Genomic DNA, 10,436 nt, shown 5'->3' with positions numbered 1-10,436 from the left:
CATGGATTCATTGCGACCACCTCCACCACCCGTGATTCATCGGAGTTACCGCAGCATCCACGAAGGGGGAGAGAATCAGGGCTTGCCCGAGGAGAAGTTTCTCGCCGAAGCGCGGCAGCGTCGTACGCGGTGACGCTTTGACGCCGGCGTCGCCGCCGCCTCTCGCGCTCTGTCGGGGGGAGGGAGACGCGAGTGGAAAGGACGAAGGGGTTGTGCCCAATCGCGTCGCTGCGGGGGAAGGGGGTGAGCGCTCATCCGGGCGCAGCAAAGGGGAGCTTTCAAAAGCGGCGCCGGCCGAAGGGGCCCGTCAGGCTTGTGCAGTGCTCCGCGGTGCCGCGATGATCATGCATGCCGCTGCCGGGATGCCGGAACCTGGTCGTGGTGCTCCTCTCTGCTGCGATGCTCGTATTGCTTTTGGTCGCCGCGTCGGCGCGGGCCGCCCCGGCGGCGTCGCGAGGCGTAGACGCCAACAGCGCCGAAGATGTCGACGACAACTTGAGCGACAGCTCGCTCGAGGTGCGCCGACTGCGACACGGACGGGCGCATGCGGCGGCCGCAGCTGCTGCTAGTGCGGACGTCGATGAGCCGGCCGAAGGCTCCTCGGAGGAGCAGGACGCGGCGCAGCCGATGGTGGCCGACGACCCGAGCGACTACGGCAGCGAAGCCGTCAAGCACCCGCGCGGCACCAGCCGCTACCTGCAGCTCTACTGCCGCACGGGATACAACCTGGTCATCCACGCCAACGGGAAGGTCAACGGGACCCGGGAGGACCGCAACCGATACGGTCAGTGGACCCTTCTTCAGCCTGGCTGCGTGCGTGTGTGCCGGTGCGTGTGTGGATCAGCGCGTGTTCGCAGAGTTTTCCTTTTATTTGTCTCGAACGAACGACTCGATCATGGACAGACTCCTGATGCTGGTGCCCTTACGGGGACCAAGAGGGAGATAGCGGAGATCGGGGATGTGTTTTGGAAGTGTACGTCACCGGTGACACAACTGATTGCTGGAGAGGGGGCGCGCTGGCCGGAAGGCATACTTTCCGGTTTTTTCGTTTGTTTTTTTTTTGTCGCCGAAGTCTGGCACTATCGAAATCCAAGTTATCCCTCCGCTGTTTTCTCTTCATTGACATTCTTGCTGTCTTTGGTTCTTCGCTTGTCAAAGCTGCAGCCTTCTACATACATCTCCGTTTCGCCTCCGCGCTTTTCTTGTTGTTTCGGCCGCCACAACTCGTCGCCGGTCATGAAGTGCCTTGGTACATCGAAGTAGCCCTCCCTTGACAGGTCCCCGTATAGTTTGCGCGCCAGGCGTCACCGAGCGGCTCCTCCTTTGCCCAATCACGATGCAGCTCCCGAGACGCCCATTCTCCGTGTCCAGTCGCGCCGCAGAGTGAAACTTTCTATCGTCCCGCAGCGACTCACCGGCATCAATAAACGGGGAGTTACGATAGCCGTGCACGCTGCCCGTCTGGCGGTGTCTTGCCTTTTCGTCGCCGATCTGGACGCAGGTTGGCGCCGGCGACCTCTCTGGATCTCCAGCTGTTTTATCACTGGTACTGAAAATTCCGGATACGCTCTCGTACCGCCTCTCTCTCTCTTTCTCTCTCTCTCTCTACCTCTTCGCGTGCGAGCGGCGAGTTTCGCCAGCAGCCTGTTCTTTCTCTTCTTCCTTCATTTTTTAATGCCGCTGCACCGCGTGGCATTGGCGTCATGCGGTGCGGCGCAACCTGTCTCAGCCGCTTTTCCGCTCTCCTTTCAAGAAGCGTGCAGTAGTAGAACAGCCAGGCGCGTTTGAACCCATGGACTGCATCAGCTAATTGTAGTGGGGCACTGGTAAATATTAATAGTTTAGCTCTTGCATAAATTGAAAGAACATCCGAATAACCACCGAACCCATGACTTCCGTGTGTCGACGGAGCGGTTACTTGGACCGGTTGGCGCGTTTTCTGATGTCGCAATAACAAAGCTGCCCCCCCCCCCCCCCCCCCCCCCCAGCGCTTCGTGTCGCGATCCGAGTTTTCGAACCAAATGAGATACGAGGTTTCGCTGTTTTTTTTTGCATATTTACGGATATATAGCGCGTCTGACTGCGAAATTAATTATGTGATGCGAGTGTTTACCGGAAGCGTTCCTCATTGTAGTGGTATGAAACGCACAGGTGTCGTGGGTCCGACCCACGAGTGGATTTGTTGTCTTTCATCCGATTCTTATTTCAATTTTTGTCATTGCTCTACTACATGAAAATTTATTTACGGCCATTTTCCGACAGGAATTTATAGAAATGATACCCACACTCTTTTACTGCTCTCTTTCTCCCTGCTGTCAAGCGCTGCTGGCATTTCCAGTAGATTTAATAACGAGCTTCCCTCAGCCTTTTTTTCCTTGACTTTTTGAGAAGTATGCAACTCAAATCTGCAGATAAGATAGACTGAAACTCAAGAAACCCAGCGCGAATCTTCGTTTTTTTGTTTTCCTTGCCCATTCTGTGCAACCTGGCTACAAACTAAGGACGCGCCATACACCGAGTGACAGTCAAGTCACGTCCGACGTAACCGCAGATCTTTCTATACACTCCTGGTTAGCAGCCTGGTCGGGCGGGAACTCAAGACAAACCTAGAAAAAAAAAACAGCGTTTGCATCGTTGCTTGCATTTCAATGCCCTCCTCGATTGCAACGAGAAGCTAGTAACGCGGAACGAGTAGTGAAGGCGACTGTTTTTTTTCTTATTACACGTTCGTAGTTTTGGGATGGCGGAAAGGTCAGCATGCTTGCTGTTCAAGGAAATCCGGAGTGACTGCTTCACTTGTGGTCAAGAGTGACGCTTGAGTGCTCACGTATTGCGCTTGTGCCTACAGGTGTGAGTGAATGCAAGAGGGTGTGTGAAAACGGAAGCGACAAAAAAAAAAAGGAGGAGGGGAGGGGCAAGTTTTATGCACTGATAGGTTTGTGAAAGAGTTGGGATCTTCTCCAAAGTGAAAGCTCGGATCGGCGAGCTTTGCAAGCTCGTGACGGCAGATTATCAAAGGGAACAGATGCATATAGTGACCCCGCCTGACGAGCCGTGAAAAAGTAGACGCATTCGGTTTTAAATGTGTAGGCGGTACACCGTGCTGTCTCTTATGGAAACCTATCTTGGCTGGTAAACTAGTTCGCCACGTTTTATTGCCGTGGTATATTCGAGAACGTGTCAGGGACGAGGTGACCTCGTAACATTCTAACCCGATGACAGCGGTCGACCCCTGCGCTCGTCTCGACTTTATTGGCATGGTGTTCGAGACGTGACCTGCTCTTCTTTAAGTAGTTTATGTGAACCGTCAAATTTTGAGTGCTGCGTAGTTTGAAAGTTCGCATAAATCCGAAGATCGTAAAGCCTCTAAGCTCAGTTTCGTTGGGCGTCTCGGCAAGAAATGCTAACACGCATTTCTTCGGGTTCGTTTCTTCTTTTTTTTTCGTCGCTGTCATTACTCATGTATTTTTTCTGTTCTGTGAAATTTTCTGCGGCGGGGCTGACTTATTGGCAAGAAGAAGCCGGGAAGTCCCGCGGCTAACATTTGCAAAGAACTCCTGCGGACGTCCGAGAAACGCGAGGATTCGGGGAGAGCGATTTCATATGCGTCGGTCAATTTGTGCGGTGTCCATTAGTATAAGTACTCTGGCCTTTTAATGTATTCCATCCTTCTTGCATGCTAGAGAGCGCTCGCAGAATTTGGGGGCGACATGAGACCAGGTATGTGCTCGAATATACCCCCTCCCCAACATTTGGAGAATCGCACGCCTTATCTCTGATGGATGGCGCGAGTACGGTTTAACGACGGTCGTTATCTCGACACATGTTTGTAACTGACAGCGACCCGATCTAGTGCAGCAGTGAGTTTTGTGCAATGTATTTTTTTTTATCGGGCGGTGCGTGCTACGGTATTCCAATTAATATTTTTATGTCTTGGCGCAAAAGTCCATGTTAATGTCTTAATGACCACTACGTTTGCAGTGGTCCAAGCGTGATTTCTCGTGTCAGAGGTAATATATACGAGCGTCAGGTGCGCAACTTTCTCCGGTCTGTTTGTTGCAGTTCCGATCCTCGCCAGGTTCGAGAGGGTCGCACAGCGAGGCTCTCCTAATGAGAAGAGAATTCTCGCATTCCAAATTGTGCGAGATAACGCCCTATATTCGGGTCGAACGTTGACCCGAAACCGTCGTTCGCTCCGTGGCGGGCTCCTCAGGAGGACGCGGCTTTCTCGGCACCTTGCATGTGCTCGGCTTCCTCCTGAGGAGGCGGCCAGGGCAGGTGTCTTTTTCGGCCGTGGCCCCGCACAGTGATCGATACGCTGGGTTTAACGTCCTTGCTTCGTCCGCGCTGACCGCAGCGTCGTGCGCTCATTTGTGCATTCGAGCCGCGGTAGCGCGGGGAGGTCCGGAGTAATCCCCCTTTGAGACCCGAGGACCGCTGCCGCCTGCTCTGTTGTGTGCGCGTGTGTTGCCGCTGTTCCGAGGCCCGCTACTGCAGGTTCTCACGGACGTCGTCGTCCAGCTAGTGCAGCAGCAGAGCCGCCGTGTTACTCTACTTCTTTTTCTTTTTTTTTACTTCGAGTTCTGGCGGCTGGAATGCGCCAGCTTCGTTCGAAACTTCGTTTCCGCATCGTTTCCTGGACAGGCCGCGCCTTTCGGAACGCGAAAAAAAACAAAAAAAAAAAAAAACAAGACGCTCGCTGTGCGCTCTGCTTGCATGGACAGCGCACGCATATGGAAACACTGGTGTGCACGCTGTATTTGACATCTTTTTGTATTGCTCTTTTTAGCCCTAATTGTATGGACGTTTCCCGGCCTCCCCTTCACTGGGTTCGTGTAGTGTATGCCCTCTGATAATTTCGTCTCTTTTTATTTCTGCACAAGCGCCCTGTAGCAGGTGCATGCTTTAGCGTGTGTGTGGGCAGCTGCGTATGCTCGCGTGCGCACCGACGAATGCCTTGGAGCTGAACTATACCGCGAATGCACTACGAACTTGCGTGGACGCAGCGTACGTTGCCCTTTGGAAGTGGCGTTATGCGTCTGGCAAAAAAAAATATGCACGCAGCATCCAGTGGTGCCCCAGTTTCTTCTCCCAAGTGTTCTCTTTTTAGACCCAATTTCTTCAATCTGTGCGCAGACCCGCACGAAAAAACTACGTACTTTTTGTTTTGTTTTTTTAAAGGATGCTAATGTATCCAATGGCTCATATTGTTCATTTATTTTGCATTGAATTTCCGTGCTAATGCTAAACAGGTTGTCCGCGCACCTTTTGGTTTCAAGACACCGTGCGAAGGATCTCATATCATCTGGCATTCGCAGGAGCGATGGGAAATATTCTTTTAACCATATCTTACGGATAGTGCGCTAAGGAAGAGGGCAAAGCTAATGTTAGCACGAAGGTTGATTAGCGCAAGACACAAACAAAGGATGTTTAGGAGAGAAATCGCTGTTGCGCATTCATCCCAGAGACGAGTAGGAGAGATATTTCAAAGGGCATTTGACATTTTTAATGAAACACAAACACTTTTATTCATTGATGCCATGGCACTTAGATGTTTACCCGCACTGTTCCAGGGGAATGTAGTAACAGAGATTTATTCTCTTATTGATGAAGCCTGCATCTTCTGCTCAAGAGCTTCCTATTGTGCCTCGGATCTTGGTGCAACCTGCGCACAAGGAATGCGCAACTCCCCAGTCGTGGGGCATTTCGCACACTTCGTGACTTACTGCTTGCCTGGAACAGGTTTTCATGAGCCATATTTGTATGCTTTTTCCTCAGAAACGCAAGAGCGCATTCAACTGGACTACGTGCGAGATGATTCACAAGTTACTATAAGTTTTCAAATAATACGCTTCGCTAACTCTTCCCGCCGTCGCGATACAATGTCAGCGAGTGCGTAGCTTATTTACATGCCCCTGACAAAATACACTTGTCATAAAAAGTCAACAAACACACGTCTCATGCTGAACTAAAATTGCGTCGCAGTAGACTAGAAAATGGCATTTGCTTTAGTTCGGCTGTTATTTACGAAGTGAATAGAAATAACTTCTGAGAGCACAGGTGGGAAACCGCTGTCGGTCGGGGCTCTAACGAAGCTAAGCTAGGAACAAGGAATTCTTCCCTTTGACTGCCGGGCGTATTCCCTGTGGCACGATTTTACGATAGTTCATTGTAGTTTTATTAGGTATAATATGGCTGCCAAACAAAATACGAAGCGCGTTTTGAGACTAAATGGAAAAAAAAAGAAAAGCAGTCCGCGCTATTTACTTCCGTCTAGCCATTCCGCGGAACAGAATGGATAGAAGCCCCCATTCCTAACAGAGAAAACTTAGCTCAACCCTCTCGCCCGTTTACTCTCGTTCGCTTCTGTGTATAAGAGCGCACATAACGGAAGAAGCGAAATGGCAAAAAGGAAAAGTATAGAGAGCTCGCACCTTCGCTCACTCAAGGAGGAAAGGGTGGGGGGGGGGGGGGGGGGTTGTAGAGAAGGCTTTCTGTTTCGACTCGCCGCTCTTGTTGCTCCATCGGGCATCTGGCTGCCGTAGCGGCTGCACGACTGGCTTGATATAGGTGTAGTATAGCCGTTGTTGTTGTTCGTCTTTGCTCGCGTTCTTTGTTAGTTCTAACTCCTTCTCCACCTCTAACCCCCTTCCCGCTTCTCCAACGCCAGACGCCGCCGACGCAACGGTTAAGTGACGTAGTACCTCGCAGGGAAAAAGGACGCGGTTTCTTACTTCGCTCCGCAGCGCAGCGCAGCGCGCAGACGATGCTTTGTCTTGGTAAAAGCGTGCAGCATTGTGAAGGCTTGAGCTGTCGTCAGCCGATAAGGGGCCGTATTGGCTGGACTGTTCTCCCGTTTTAACAATGGTGCGTGATTAGCTGGTAACCTTGCGCCATTCCATCACGTGTAACGGCCGTTTGGGCGATATCTCCTGCAACAAGGATCGTCCTGACACAATCGTGCGGCGCGACTTTGAAAGCTCGGCCCGTGATTGGCCGACGACGTTTCCGTCTCTAACCTTGACTGCGATGCACGGTTTTAGCAAGAGGAGAGAGCGCAGTCCGCACGTGCGAAAGCGGAAGAGAGGTCTTCGCGCAGTGGAGGTCAAATTCGAAACACGGGGTTCAGGCGCGAGGGGGGAGATAGAGAGAGAGGAGGTTGCGGAACGGGAGGAAAGGAATGATTTATGGTAAATAAACGGTGGTGGGCGAATGCATTCATTGCTAGCGCGTGCCGAGCGCACGCGGGAAACGCGTCTCTCACGACTTTGCCAGACGGCGCGGAGTGCTCGCTGACATTACTTGCTCCAGCGCGTGCAGACGCGGTCAATGTCAATGCGCTGGCTGCTCAAGGATTCTTATTTTTCTTCTTTCGTTTTTTTGGTCGCACAGGAAGACAGCGAGGGAGAGAGGGGGGAGATGTTGCTTAAAACGGATCTCGCATCTGCATGCTAATTCGCAGTGTGTTTGTACGTTCCTACGCGCTTTTGGGTAAGTCGTTCACACGGCCAAATGGGGTTGTTTACAGCTTGTTTGTCCCCCCTCCCCTAAACCCTTCATCCCCCTTCGTTCAAAATACTACTGCTCTAGAGTGCAGTAATTTGCAGGCTCGGCACTGTAACTTTGTCAAGCAAGAGAATGCTGAACTCGGCGAGTTATGTGGCCTCATAGTTAGAATTAAACGCGAACAGACAAGGAGGAAAAAAAAATGAAATGAATGTGCAAGCGCTTCATGTCTCGCTAGCGTGTAGCGAGCATATTTTGAAGAGGCAGAAAATTTTATTACAACATCTGGAATCGTGAGTTAAGTCTTTCGCTAACAACATTTTGCACGAACATAAAAGACAACACGAGACGAGTTGACGGAACGAAGGCAAACTTTCAACTGGTTTTAGGTGAGAGCTTATTTAGGTAGAGATAAAAAAAAAATGCGCCAGAAAGAGGAATTACAAGTGAAGCATGTGCACACGTCAAGTGTAACGCTGCAAAGACCTTTTCTCCAAGTTATTCAATGAAACTGGTGTCTCACTGATGCAAGCATCGGCCTTTTTTTTTATGTGGTACGCCTCCAACTGTTCAGGTGCTACTGTGTTCTTGCTTCCGCCTGGAACCTTGATGCTATTATGTCGGAGGCATTTGGCTGAAGTTCAAGGTGGAGCCGCATCCGAGCAGTACGGTTTATTGTTGGGCCAATATTCGGATTGGAGGGGGGGGGGGGGGGCATTCATTATTCGGCAACAAGGCATCAGTTGCAAGCAGCAGATCCCTTTTGCATGAAAGTACTTGTGCTACTGAAGAGACGAGACGTAGGGAAAGCACATCGGTAGGTCTCAGACAGGAACCGTAATGATTAAGGCAGTCAGTACGGGCCTCTACCGTGCTCTTTCCGCGCGCTGATTTTTGTGTTTTTGCAGTACGCACCACTGATCCCACGTGAAGCACTTTTCTGCCGTGCTGCTTCGCGGAAGGGTCTGTTATCACACACCCTACAGCATAATTTGGACACACATACAGATGGTATTGACTTTCTCTCATTGTCTTCGGTGGCTTTGTTTCGAAAACTGCATTTTACAGTAAAGCACAACATGCGCATTGCAGCGTACCTTGAAGTCTGAGCGACGAGCTACGTTATGCGCCCCTCCATTTTCAAGGCGTACAGCAGGCGAAGCTTCCGACGTTTCTGGTGTTTTCGCACCTCCACCGCGAAAAGACTGCCGTGCGTGGGTATCGAACTCGCGTCCTCGTGGACAGCAGCAGAATGGCGCTAAGCCGTCGCCGCGGCCGCACTGTAAGTGGGCATCTGGGCCAGCTCTCGTCGGCAGCGGCACTGTTTGAAATCAAGAGTCGAAGGACCCATCCATTAGCACTGATCCGCCGATTCTGTCCCAATAAGGTGTGCAAAGTATAGCTCCACAAAGAGCGCCGCGTATACACATGCGAGTAAGCTGTATAGGCTACCCCTGCCCCTTTTGCAGAGATTGGATCCATCAGGATTCCGTAAGGTCCGGTGAAGAAGGGGCATCAGCCTATGGCACCGCGGTGGTGGTCGCCATCGATAAGGCTCCGTCACATTCGACTCAGCGGCATGCAGTGCCTCCACCAGCGCTGCGGTGTGCGTGTGTGTGTGTATCTCTAGAGGATGGCCAGCCCCGTCGAAACTGTGCGGAGGTCGAAGAAAAATGATGCCATTGGAGGCCCGCGGACTACTTTGTATTCCCGCGGTACGCAGCGCGAAACCGCGCGCGCGAGGCAAAATAGGGGGCGAGGGTTGCGAAGAGGGGTAGGCTCTGGGAATATGTATGTGGACACAAGGCCATAGAGCGCAGCGCTCCTGGGTGTGCTACAATAAAATTGATGCGGGCCACCTGTGACAGGGTGTGTGTCGTCGGCTGGTAGGCCTAACGAGGATGGGTGTGTATATATATATGCTGACGGAGTGGGCACTCTTTTGCTTTTGAATCTTGCCGCCTTAGAATCGAGGACTGTGTCGAGCGGAGGAAGGAGGGGGGGCGGGGGGGGGGGGGGGGGGGGGGACGCGGCGTCAAGAACGGATGCGTCGGCGCGAATAAAAGCGTAATACATTTTTTTTGCGCCGGACAGATTGAGGAAAACGAGCGACGCGGCAACTTATATCGCGCGTAGCATCTGAGAAGCCGCACCGTTTCGGTGTTTGTCCGCGCAGGGAGGCTTCAGGGCTGGTTCTCGAGTAATTTCCGAGCATTTGTCACTTTGGTCGCTGGAGAGGGTTTCGTGGAAACGGCTTGGAGGCGGTGAGCTTGCTCGAAAGTTTTATACGCAGCTCGTCAAATGGGTGTAAAGGGTCAGCGTGGGAACAATATGCTTCCCCCTCCCCCCTCTCTCTCTCTTCAATTTACTTTTTTTTATGCAGAAAAGAAATGGGGAGGGGGAGGTTTCATTTCAAGACATGGTCTGATACTATCATTTTCTTAAACGTCGTTTTTTTGTCTCTAGATCTGCTTGCGTGCGTGCCAGTTGGTGCACAGTTGGAGCTGTCAGCTGAAGACAGAGCCGAAAGAAGTCAGATTTCAATCTTCAAAGTAGCTTTAATGTCTGCACTAAACGAAGAGGTTCGAAAGAAGCAAGTAAAAGGAAATAAAGAGATAACAGAGAACGGTAGGTCTTAGTTTCTGGCTTCTGAGCGCGGCTGCAAACTGCTGGCAGAACGTGAACTGCCGGACGTGAATTGCATCTGCTGCCATAGCAGCTTCTGTTTCATTGAATATTGTTTGCTCAAACCTCGGCGACAAAGTATTACAATATTATCTCGGCGGAAACGGCGTATGTAGACTGGAAAACAAGCGCCCGTGTAGCCAGACGCCAGTTGAGCCGTCACCGTTGAACTCCTTTTTCTAGACTATTTTTATTCTAGAGTGTAAACTCGAGAACACACAGATATCACCCTGCCCATTTCCCTC

General features: G+C 51.4%; 1 protein-coding gene across 1 annotated transcript in view; it reads left to right on the top strand.

Annotated features, from left to right (window-relative positions):
- Nucleotides 1-277: 277 nt before the first annotated feature.
- Nucleotides 278-10,436, top strand: part of LOC144098664 (fibroblast growth factor 9-like) — an 83,939-nt gene continuing 73,780 nt past the window's right edge. The window contains exon 1 of the mRNA XM_077631473.1: nt 278-784. Within this exon, the coding sequence (XP_077487599.1) occupies nt 349-784 (436 nt within the window). The 5' untranslated portion in view covers nt 278-348. The remainder of the gene's footprint in view (nt 785-10,436) is intronic.

The sequence above is a fragment of the Amblyomma americanum genome, chromosome 7 (genome assembly GCF_052857255.1).
Source record: "Amblyomma americanum isolate KBUSLIRL-KWMA chromosome 7, ASM5285725v1, whole genome shotgun sequence".
Taxonomy (NCBI): Eukaryota; Metazoa; Arthropoda; class Arachnida; order Ixodida; family Ixodidae; genus Amblyomma; species Amblyomma americanum.
This window is presented reverse-complemented; position numbering and strand designations above follow the sequence as displayed.